The sequence below is a fragment of the Manduca sexta genome, chromosome 28, assembly GCF_014839805.1.
Source record: "Manduca sexta isolate Smith_Timp_Sample1 chromosome 28, JHU_Msex_v1.0, whole genome shotgun sequence".
NCBI classification, from domain to species: Eukaryota; Metazoa; Arthropoda; class Insecta; order Lepidoptera; family Sphingidae; genus Manduca; species Manduca sexta.
The window spans coordinates 1,116,415-1,128,942 of record NC_051142.1 but is presented as its reverse complement, the minus strand read 5'-3'; the positions used below and the strand labels follow the sequence as shown (position 1 = coordinate 1,128,942).

The 12,528-nt window shown below is 31.7% G+C and overlaps 3 protein-coding genes across 3 annotated transcripts in view; 2 read left to right on the top strand and 1 right to left on the bottom strand.

Moving 5' to 3' along the window:
- Window positions 1-2,479: 2,479 nt before the first annotated feature.
- LOC115452761 (estradiol 17-beta-dehydrogenase 8) lies at window positions 2,480-8,230 on the top strand. The gene is made up of 7 exons (XM_030181361.2): window positions 2,480-2,710; window positions 3,366-3,503; window positions 4,921-5,114; window positions 5,663-5,768; window positions 6,522-6,606; window positions 6,933-7,048; window positions 7,363-8,230. The coding sequence occupies exons 1-7, from the start codon at window positions 2,668-2,670 to the stop codon at window positions 7,446-7,448; spliced, it is 768 nt and encodes a 255-aa protein (XP_030037221.2). The 5' UTR covers window positions 2,480-2,667; the 3' UTR covers window positions 7,449-8,230.
- Window positions 8,231-10,692: 2,462 nt separating this feature from the next.
- Window positions 10,693-11,569, bottom strand: LOC119190994 (mitochondrial cardiolipin hydrolase-like). Its single transcript, XM_037444689.1, is given in 3 exon segments — window positions 10,693-11,066; window positions 11,068-11,467; window positions 11,469-11,569. Coding segments are annotated over 3 exon segments (657 nt in total). The 3' UTR covers window positions 10,693-10,910.
- A 701-nt stretch (window positions 11,570-12,270) lies between these two features.
- The window catches only part of LOC119190981 (zinc metalloproteinase nas-4-like), a 3,802-nt gene continuing 3,544 nt past the window's right edge, over window positions 12,271-12,528 (top strand). The window contains 1 exon segment of the mRNA XM_037444644.1: window positions 12,271-12,280. Coding sequence (XP_037300541.1) covers window positions 12,271-12,280 — 10 coding nt within the window.

Here is a 12,528-nt window from a genome sequence, read left to right as displayed (position 1 = left end):
CTGCTGTCTCAGACGCTCTTGAAGATGTATTTCACGTTTTTCTAAATTATCTTCAAGTTTTTTATGACGAGCTGCTCTCAGTCGATTTGAAGCAAGTCGGGCGCGTCTCTCCGGAGAAGATTCCATTGCCCGGTTTATTGCTGTGCGAAATCTTGCCCGTGCAAGCCTTTCGTTTCGTACTTCTAATGATTCATTTCGTCGCTGTTGCTTCCATTTTTGAATAGCTTTAAGACTTTTAGAAAGAGGGCCTATTCTAATAACTTTTTTAGGCATGTCTATTTCGCAACTATATATTAGTAGCTGATAAAAATCCTTATAATAAGTACACTACTCATATTTCAGTACTATTACATTGAAACAAGATCTACAGTCTGTACCCTGTGGGTTGGGTGATAAGACTACAGAGACAAATAAACTGATAAGACTCCCTCTGTCTTCTTCTTTAAATGATGGCGTCCCGCCGTCCTCACAATTTTTTTATACCCATTGTAATATCTCAGATGTAATATTGACATTTGTGATTTGACATTGACAAACACGGTGTCTTATTGTTTTAAATAAATAGTAAGGTGTACCAAGGAACTAATTCATTCAACCGTATGTATGACACCATCAAGCATTATTATGAAAAAAAATTAAGAACGGTATTTTTGTTGCATATTCAGATTATGGAACGTTTTTCGTAATTTACAGCAGTGAGACCTTCTAAGAGTAAGAGTAAACCTACAATTAAATTTCATAATTATTTCGGTTATTACTTCAAAATATTTAATTTCTTACTTCTTATACCTAGTAAAAATATAAAAACCAGCTTTGAGACAATTTCTAAACCAATGACTAAATATAAAGAGGACAGGCCTCAAAAGTTAGCTATATGAATAAGTTATATTTATGTTAGGGAAATCGACGCAGAATTGTCAATATATATGTCTATCTCTTTTACTCAAAGCTTATTTGGAACGCAACAAAAGACAAAAATAATTGCTTTCTTCGCATATGGCACTATTTCGTTTACTTCAACACACTGGGACCGCCTTGCGGCAGAAACGCCATTTTATGCTGGGCAGTCGGCAGGTACATGTAGTGTCAGACGATGTAAACAAATCTTCATAAATATTGAATTTAAAGTAATATAATCATATTCTCAATTGTTCAGTGTGTTTATTAGTGTATTTGTTAAGTTTCGAAAATGACTCAGTGTTGTGTGAAAGGATGCAAATCGAATTCACGCAAGAAAGACCCCCGAAATATCTTTTCATAGGTTAGTAACTGTTTTACCGAAAATTAGCAAATATCTTTGTATATTTACTTTTTGGATGTGTTTTTATCAATTAAAATGATATGTGGATCTGGTTTGTTAAGCTTTGGACCCTTTTAGGCGTGATTTATACACATTAAAATCATTATGTTTGTTTACACACGAGCTTAGGGATGGGTGGGTGGATTTGTTTAGAAATTATTGATATCGATATTTTAACAGACGCCCGTTTATCAGTTACGGTTTTTGTCTTTGAAAGAATGTTAGAGCACACATCAATATTGTATTATTCAGAAGGACAAACTAAGTGAAATTAGAATATTTTTTAAGATAACCAAAAAATTTAAAAACCAAGGCAAAATGAATTGAGAATATTGAGCGACGTGATTGGAATCCTACACCAAATACATATTTCTTTACATTTTGAGAAGATATGCATAAACCACACGTTTAATTAACGCGAGTAAAGATAACTGTTTTCCAACAATATTCGCGATAAGTAAAATAGTAATGATTATTATACTTCACCTAATAAGTAGTAATATTACTTTAATATATTGCTATGAATAAAATTAGAATTGTTACATAAAAGAATAGATAAACATAAAAGAAACAACATAAAGATGAAATGTAAGATATATTTTTACAATTGGCGGTCTTATGTTTCGAGCAACCTTTGCATGCACGGAAATAGATACATAATCATATTGTTGTTATTGCAAATAATTATTATAATTGATTATCTTAACCACCATTTTACGGTCATTGATTTTAGTTTGCTGAACCATAGTTATGTTTCTCGATCAAAGAGCATAATAATAAAATAAAATAAAACCAACCAAATAATTGCTGGCTACGCTATCTTATTCCATTTATCATGTATTAAATAAATATCTTAATCTGTAACTTAAATTTTTAGCAAGGAATAGTGCAACATACAAATATAGATCAAACACAACTGGATGTTTGTCACAACAGGTACTGCTTTGTTTAACAATTGTTACTTATAAATCAGTTTCAGTTTGTTTGTTTACATTATGATTTGTTATATTTATATTATGGTAGTTCCTAACCCCTTTCGTATTTGATCTTTTGGGGCTTGTTTGTCTCTCTTAATTCTTCGATGTCGATACAAAATTTTCGGTACTAGCATATCACTATTGTAAGGGGCGGAGTCGGCACCATTTTGTTCATGAAATGTGCCGCATGTCACGTGACCATATTACCCATCCTCTATACTTCTTTTATCATTGTTCTAAACGATTACAAAACGTCATTGCATATTGATAACGTCCTGTCTAATGTCTAGTGATATTGATAAGAAAGTTCAAAGTTTCAAACTTCAAAGTCAAGGAGTTTACTAAATAACTTGTAGCTTTAAATTAATTTAAAATTATTAATAAATTAAAATGACATCAGGTGCCGTTGCCGGGAAATTGGCACTGGTCACAGGTGAGTCTTCTTGTGGGCTATAAAATCTAATAAATCTACAGATTCTTAATTTATCCCTAACTTTGTTTCAAACATCTTCAGAAGGCATTTTATTCCTAAAAGCCCAAAAATAAAAGTGATATACCCGCAAACACATATTTTGTATACTGAGTGTTTTATTAGTTAATATAGTGACTCCTTTATTGAGGTCATTGTTTTTACTATTGTGTATTTATTAATGACCAACGAGTCACTTCCAAAATTATGGGGTTTGTGTTAGTAAATTTCTTTACACATTTGCTCATCAGTAAGTTTAAAAAAATGATTGATGCTGTAGAAACATCTACAGGATTTACCTACTGAAAATACAAATTGGCATTATTCAAAGAGGATCTTGTGTGACAATCAACACTTAGAGGATTTTTAACTTTATTATGTTATGTCTAGCATTTCCATATTATATTATGTCTTAGGCTTATCTATATAATAGTATTTTAAAAAAAACAATTTTTAAAAATAATAATTTGTGAGGTTATTAATTTGAGGTTGTTAGAGTTTATTTAAAATTGTAGGCTTTATAAAAATTATATATCTATTTAATTTTCAAAGGCCTGTGATGTGTTAAGTAAAAAAATATTTTGATTAAATTTTTTCTCACATAATTATATTAGTACAGGTGCTGGATCAGGACTTGGTCGAGCTGCTTGCCAAGTGCTGTCTCGAGAGGGCGCCACCGTTATAGCTGCTGATAGAAACTATGAAGCTGTACAGGAGACTATTAGAAAACACACTGCATTGGCATCTGGGTCTAATGGTAAGTGGTATATATAACTGCTGCTGAAAAATTCACCTTATGAGGTTATTCTATGGCTCATGTTTGAGGATCTGTCTATGTTCATTCAACAGAGACCTGCATAACTTCCGCAACCAGTGTTGGGCACTATGTCAAAATAATGTTGAATATAATCAGTCTTACTTATAAACTTGTTTGAGCGTTAATAGGTGATTAAGAATTGCTTAAATAGCTTTCAAAAACATCACCGGTTCCTAGTTTAAACCTTATTATGAGACAAGATGGCGGGTTTTGATTTACAGCTGATCAAGTAAATTTGTGTTTTAACTAAGCATAGCTTTGCAAAATTTTTATAAGTTAGACTGATTAGTGTTAAGAATGTCTTGTAAAATTCAATGAAAATCTAGGACAAATTATAAAGAAAATTAATTCCAAATTGCTTTGTAATAAAAGTGATCCACTGTCAAACATCTTCACCAAAATACTAATTTCATATGCTTAATTTAGACACTGTTTTCTATAAGATATCAAACTTTAAGTTTATTTTAGAGTTATGGGAATCAAGAAACCATATTGCTGTATATTGAAATAGATTTTATATAGCTTCTAAGCAGCGGTAGACATCTAGAGACATCTTTATTAAACTACTGAAAATATGTCTATTCTTCCTGCAATATCTATTTACCAAAATACCAAAACATCATTATTCATTACAAATTTCAATGACAATACTGTATGTATGTACTATTCTGTTACAAATACTTAGATATTGTAATGGGTTCCAAATTAATAATTTTCAATATTTTTAATATAGGTACATACTACTGTACTGTTGTAGTAAACTTCTTGGTAGACATATAAATTATTGCTGGTGTTAAGATATTTCTAGATACAAAAAAGGGGGGAAATCCCATAGTCATCAATACATACTATGGACTCTACTCCATTTACCACCAGGAATTATGCCATGCATATATAATTTTTTTTTTTTTAAATTATGCAATAGAATTCTGCACAACATATTACATTTGTCATGCAAGGGTACAATTAATAATAAATTATATACCTATCTATTTGCATGAAGAAGGTATAAATATTATTGGCATAGTGACTATAAATTTTATTGCTGATAAAGTCTTCACGTCAGATAAAAGATATATTTCTATAGACAATCAAATTTAAAATATGTAGTTTAATCAGTGGATCACATCATTGAATTAATTTTAGTTATCAAATAATGCTTTGAATATTTACCTAATATCAAAAGATTATTACAAATTGCAAGAGAGATTATTAGCTAATCCATTATTTTGTTCATGAACAAATTGTGTAGCAATTACAACTCTATTTAAACTATGCATAAAATCTAAATTATATTTTAACGGGAAGCATGAGAATGACTTTGCAGCTCTCAATATACAGAATCATTTATATCCAGCTATAGGTGACCACACTGCCGTTGAACTTGATGTCTCAAACGCCAAATCAGTTCAGAGCCTGTTGCAAATGATGATCAATCAATACAAAACTCCACCAACTATTGTAGTCAATTCGGCTGGCATCACCAGGGATAATTGGTTGGTGAAGTTATCAGAAGAGGATTACGATAGTGTTCTTAATGTTAATTTAAAGGCAAGTAATATTCCTGAATGGTAACACGGTTATGAAAAAATTACGTATAAAAAAAATTGGATGATCAATAGATATCAATAGCATCTTGCTCAGTAATTAAGCTACCGGTCTCTAACATAAACCTTCTGCTAGCCGAATTTCGACCACGGCGGTCAATCTCAACGGACGCAGTATGTTACGCAGTAGTACGCAGGATATATTATAATGCATAAGTGTGTGCGTAATACACAGGTGCACTCTCTGTTCCTTCATTCTCATAGTTTGGTGAGACGGCAAGCCGACATTACCGGAAAGAGATCAGGCGCAGGACCAACGGCTTTACGTGCTTTCCGAGGCACGGGGGTATCACACCTCCAACTTTCTGACTCCGAGCTGCGACTGAGTAATTTTTAAGATGAAAAAACCCAGTCACATTTATTTTGGCCCGACCCGGGATTCGAACCCAGGACCTCAGCGCGGTAGTCGTACTTGTACCATGTAATTACAACTACGCCACCGAGGCAGTCAGTTTTATTAACTTGTAAATAGCAAATCGTTACATTTTCCAGGGCACTTTTCTAGTCATGCAGGCATTTGCGAGAGCTATGACCGAAGCAGAACTACCTGGATCTATTATAAACATATCAAGTATTGTGGGAAAATATGGAAATATGGGTAAACACTTTGATATTTTATACAGTAAAATATAATTCATATACCACTATACATTGTATTACAAAGACCATTATAAAGGGCCGATTTTTACACGAATATACTACAGTCATGGTTAGTGATAAAGGTCGCAGGGTTACGCTGATACAGATTGCTTTTGGCAGGTCTCTCTGGAAATAATTTGTAAGGCCTATGTTCAGCCGTGGACTTCATAGAGGTCATGATGTTTAGTAAAAATACTAAGAAGAATTTTGTAGAATATTTATAGTCAGTCCAATTTAGTTCACGGGGCATATCCGTGTTTTTGAAATTACGAGCTCTAATCAAAATACAGCTTAGATTGAGTAAAGGTACAAAAATCCGCTATGTACAAATACGGCTGTCAAAGCTGTCCTTTGATTGGAACACATAAAGACGGATTTACCCTGTAGACGGAACTAGGCCTGCCTGACTATACATATCGTTTTATAATATGACAGTAAATAAACAATTCTGTTTATTTATAGTAGATATATATATTATTATAGTAATTATTGGGAAATACAAACAATGTCAATATACGACATTAATTAATGTTTTATCTAATGATATGTAACTGCAATAATAAATCTACGTAGTTGTTTTTGATTAGAGTCCAGGACTTGTAATTTTAGAGATTAGAGATAAATTAAAAATTATTAACATGAATTTGTTATGTACTACCTTATTACTGGCAAGTCTGGATAAAGAAGTGTTTGTGTATTTTTTTGGTTTCAGGGCAAACTAACTACGCAAGCAGTAAAGCAGGTGTTGTGGCTTTGACACAATCTGCTGCTAAAGAATTAGGAAAGTTCAATATAAGGTAATAAATAGATATTTATAGAGTTTTGTTTCATAAAATTATAATTTACAAAATTATTACTAAAGGGACTTATGTACAATATTAATTTACCTATAATATTTATCATGCATTATACAATGTAATTAAAAAATAACCATATTTTTCTACTTGACTAAGCAAGGCTAAGGATCACATTATAGATAATATTAAATTTAACTGATATTTTTCATGGAGCAAAGGAAATAAAACCGAGTGTAGATTAACCGTACAATCGACATAGAATGTGTATTATACTATAAATATTTTCGTAATATGATCTAAGTTTAACTTTGTTTTATACTTTACAGAGTAAATGCTATACTGCCTGGCTTTATAAATACTCCAATGGTAAAAACGGTACCAGAAAAGGTCATTGGCCAAATGATGAAATTAATTCCTTTGGGACGTCTCGGCGATCCCATGGGTAAGCAAGTATAAAATTAAGTACCAGCCTTTAAAATACTTATCCTTCCTCGCCAGTGTTTCCCAGAATTAAAGTCCTATTTAAAAAAAATTGGGGATATAAAATACCTATACTAAATTGAAACAGGACCAAATATTACCTTATTCTTAATCTTCCAGCATTACTTTTCCTTTATATTTTTTATAATAATATATCTTATAAGCAAGTATTCTTGCATTATTGCGATTTCTATTGTCTAGACTCCCAAAAAATTTACTGTAGATTTAAAACCCATATATACATAATGTAACTAATTCCATATATTGTCATTGCAGAAGTTGCAGAAGTGATAGCATTTTTGAGCTCTAACAAGAGTTCTTTCATCACGGGCGCTGCTATTGATGTCAGTGGAGGATATTAGTTACAACCCTAGTTCTCCAAGTAGGGTGGACTTTGGAGCGACATGTTTATATGGTTCCTAACATTTTAAACGTTATCCCTCTTATGAGAAACTTAAACAATTACACTCTTTATAATTCATTTATTTTAGGCCGTGACTCTCCTTTTCGAGACATTCATGAAACATTTTAATAATACCAGTTACAATCAATAAGCGGTAGACAGATATTTTTGGTGAAATTTTTGTTACAAGGCAGGTAATAATTGTACTTAGTTCTTTGAAACTGAATGAATGCCTGCCTCAAATGATAGTTGTTCTCGTTTTGCTGGGTAAGGGATTTTAAGTTTTTAAATAGTTATTTTTGTTGAAAATTGACTTATTTTCTATGCTTGGGAAGATTGTATTTACTCGAATGTTCAGTGTTATTCTAAACATACCTATATTTTCATTTTTACCTATTAACAGGTTTATGGGCATTATGCAGGTGTTGTTTAAGGGGTAAAATGTACTTAATTAAGTCAAATCCTACAATCGTGACAGTAATAATTATTGTTGTTATAATTTCAATAAATTAATAATTATTATTACGGTTTTACTTGTAAAAAAGCAGGGTGTATACAATAAATGATTGCTGTGTTGTAAATAAAATTGTAAAATTAAACTTAAATATTTACTTATAGTGTGTTCTGCAGTTTAAAACATTAATTTCTATAATCCGTGTCTTCCATTGGCTGTGATATTTGATTTTTGTCGAATATTTTGTACTAAAAGGTGTTCAATGTAATAAAATCTTTACATATGTATATGTTTGTTTATTTACATTTTTTAAACATAAAAGTGTAACTACGATTAGAGTATCGATATCCACGGGACCCTCTTCGACGCATTAATGTCGCCGCAGCCGACCCACAGCACAAAAAGTTGAATCGAAAGACGGTCACGATTACAAAAAAAACAGGATCAGAAGGGCCATTTTGCACTGCGTCCCATGATTACTCTGCTACGCCTGAAAGTATGGCCACCGCGGGGTTTGACTCGATGTTCTGGTGTAGAATGTATAATAGTTGTCAAAAGATTTGGTCTAGTTCTGGCCAGGGTAACATTCAACTCCCAGGTCGCTGACATTTAACTATACTGTTTTATAAATTGTAATAACATTACAATTTACAAAACAATAATAATAAAACATGAGTTTTACCGAAAATAGGCCCTTTCTGCACAGGCTGTAGACCTACATGATGCGCATTCTCACATGGTTCTTATTAATAGAAATTATGTACTTACATTTGTTCCACACAGGTTTATTTAAATTGCACTGATATCGTTTTACATTCCAGTAATACATTTGTAACTAGCATTTCGGATATATCTATATTCAAATTTAAAAAATGGCAATATAAAACTATAAAAAAACAAAAAAGTAAATACTTTTAATAAGTGGTACAAAAGTTAAAAATTACAAATTATGTGGAATAAACACTCAAACTGGCATACTTAAAAACACTTTGGGAAATTGTGCCAACATAATGTATCAGATCTAATGTCCTCATTATAATAACATGTCATAACCATAGGCTTAGTTAGAGGGAGGCCAGAGGTTCTGCCTCCACCCCCAGGATTCTAAGGCAGCCTACAATTTTTAATACATTCACACAATTTCCAAACGGTTCCGTGACATGTTTGATGGGCGAGCCTTTTGCCTTAACTTTTAAAACAAGGAAAATTATCAAATATTCAATTATAAGAACAAGGTCGTTTATCTGATGTAGATTCCGCTCCCCCCTTCCCTTCCAGAAAATGACTGGCTATGCCCGTGGTCATCGCGAATGATTATGTGTATCACAATCTTACTTACAGCTCTTAATTTAAAATTGCTTAGCATTTTATTACAATGAATTAAAACGACTTCATAAATAATGCACTCAAATAAAACATAAATTACAAGTCTTAAATGTCTAATAATACCACTGATTTAATAATATTACAATTATTAAGACAATTTGTTGAAGGAAAAAATAAAATCAAGATGTGCTGATCACCATTGAAAGAAAAATTAGTTGAGATTGTATCTTTATTTTAAAGATTGGAGTGATATCAATATAGGATATTAAAACCATTTTAAACGCTTTTTTTTTTAAATGTGATACTACATTTGTTAGCCCAGCAAGATCCGGCTTGTATAAAAACAACAGACTTTGAAAATTATGTGACAATACTGAGAGCGACTCGCTAACGGGTTATGGACCTCGACTTAGGCAGTCTCTCGGCGAGGGTTTGCCATTAACAATTATGATATAAATGCATAAAACTCTTAGTTAAGAGTACTGAAACAAATTTTTTGGTGTGAAGAAGCAATAGTTTTTAGTTATAGTAAATGACAAAAAATATTACTATTACATAAATTAATACCGTAAGTGAGCATTTGAATATACTTTTTGATTTCAATGTATAACTCATTTAAGACATTACAAACAGTGCCGGAAACTGCATGTGAAATTAATTTTATGTCCTCTTTGAGGTATTTTCTTTATTTAGTACCCTGAAATAACTCCTGCAATTCCCACGAGCTGTTTTAGCACCAAAAAACTCACCATTTGCACACAAACTCATGTTTTCTAATAACCATTTACTTCCTATAAGAAGATGGTACAATATATACATATTTTTAGAAGACCCTTTGTGATTTGAAAAGTGTCTTAGCTTTCACTATTTATAACAGTAAAATGTCCTAGTACAACATTATTTATTTAGATAAATTGTAGGTGGACCTGTTTTATTTAGTTTTCAACCAAACAATGAGAATATAACCACTTTGTTAACCAAATATATTGGGGCACTCGAGGTGAAGGCCACTCTAAGAATTGTTTATTGTAATATAAATTAAGATAAAAATTTAAATCCCTTAGGTCCAACAAATATGCTAATAAATATAAAAAGAGAGCAGTTGTCTCTAATAATAACTTATTAGAATATGACAAAACAGTAAACTGAGTATATTATAGGTGTTATATCACATATTGGAAGTCACATTAAATTATATGCATTAACTTGTCTCTTCATCTATACTCGGGCTGTTTTTAATCAACAGATAAATAATTTACTAGAAAAACTACAAAATAAATAAATGTTATGCTTTAAATACTGCCATTGCCAAACCTTGCCTTGTATTTGCTCAAATTATAAGTTATTGTACAGATATATTTTATGTGTTGGTTAAAAAAACAGTTTATTCAAATGCTGGAATGCCAAATATAAGATGAAAAGAAAACATTAAGGCACTTTATTATATAACAGCAAGAAATATAGTTCTCATCATATACAGATGTATTAATAAAATATTGTCACCATTACAAAAATATGTTTTTATATTGATAAATACTGCTTTAAACTCACAAATAGAAAAATATTTATAAGATAAATTACACCACAAACAAAACTTAACACTATGAAACAAATGTCCACTTGTATCACCATAATCTTAACTTAAAACATAATAATACAAAGATCAAATAAATTATACATAACCAACGATTGGTTTAACAACACCCACAGCCTCTCAAACTCATCCTTGTACTGCCGCACCAAATCTTTCTGTGATGTAATAATTAAATTTTCCCAATTACCAGACAGTGCCTGGCTTGGTCCAATTCAGAGACCCTGCCATCACAAATGGTGTTGTTTTGCCTCCTTCCATTACATCTATAAGACAAAATTTATGGTGCATGAGGTTCGTAGACTTCATCCATCGGATAGGTATGCCTTGTCGCTCCAAGCGCCTTATACTTGAGCCAGAGGTAAATGCCATATCTGCATCAACTATCAACCTAACTTTTACGCCTTTAAAATGAAGTTTCAATACGACGTTGGTCAAGTCTGTATTAGTAAATACGTACATGCATATGTCTATGGAGTGCTTCGGCAAGTTCAAATAGTACAACAATCTTTCCATGCTTGGAGTTATCACACACTTAGAGTATTTGCTTCTTCTCAACTCTCTTGTTCCGTGAGCGAACATTATAACTTCATTGATCTCTTTTATCTTTTATTTTCTTCTGCCTTCTGAAGTATTTAAATGCGGCATGTGATACAAAAGAAACTGTTAATAACAAAAATATTGCTTTACTATAAGTTTTAAAAGACATTGCTTCTTCGTCCTTTTTTATGATCTTAACGTTAAAATGTTTATCCTCATTTCTTTATTTATTCATTTGTTAACAATACTATACGAAACGAAAAGAATTAAATCAGCAAATTATTTGTTTATTTCAGCAAAAAACAAATATTTTGGCGGGACGACATATTTTTGAAAATGACAATTGACATTAGACAAACTATTAATTTGTTTTCCTAAATTGACTGTAGAAACAGAACTGTACAGTCTACAATAATATAAAATAAGGTATTTGTTATATGAATTTATAGCGAAAAAATCATACAAGAAATTACTGAAAACGATTAATTATTGTATAATCTGGCATAGAAACATAGTAATCTATTTTTACTACAGCAATAATTCAAAATTAGAATCGTTTTATACCTTTGATCTTGTAAATCCGTTTCAAAATGTTTCAATCGGCACGTCCTCTTCACACCATCATTTCGTTTTTTAAAATAGCATTACCATTTTTAATGTTGAATTAAAGACTGCACCCATTCAGGATCAAAACATTTTTGTTTCTATACGGTAGAGCAAAGTGATGAACACCTACCATCAGAGAGGAGTTCAATAGAATGTCGACTAACGAGAGATTACCCCTCGACAGTTAACACAACTATGCCAGCCTGTTGGAACCGGATGTACAATAAGCTGATCCCAGAAAGCGACACACTTACGTGAACTAATATGGCGTGTTGTAAGTTTTAACACCTTGTGTACGGTGGTCGTTATCCGGGTGGATATAAAATATATCCTACCACTAGCGAATATATATTTTTAGACATTTTTCACTACAGTAAAATGTATAATATTTTGTTTGAATTTCAAAGTGCCACTGACTAATAGAGTGCCAACAATAGTTTAGTTTATCCTAAATGGGTAGCTGTGGCATTCTTCGAGTACGTATTAGCCTAACGTTTACTACATTTAATATTTAACATTTAC

What these genes read in the sequence shown, in the direction of transcription:
- LOC115452761 (XM_030181361.2), top strand. Translation starts at nt 2,668, where the DNA reads ATGACATCAGGTGCCGTTGCCGGGAAATTGGCACTGGTCACAG. An exon ending in TTCTTAATGTTAATTTAAAG is followed by an intron (nt 5,115 to 5,662) that starts GCAAGTAATATT and finishes TACATTTTCCAG; the next exon opens with GGCACTTTTCTAGTCATGCA. An exon ending in TTAGGAAAGTTCAATATAAG is followed by an intron (nt 6,607 to 6,932) that starts GTAATAAATAGA and finishes TATACTTTACAG; the next exon opens with AGTAAATGCTATACTGCCTG.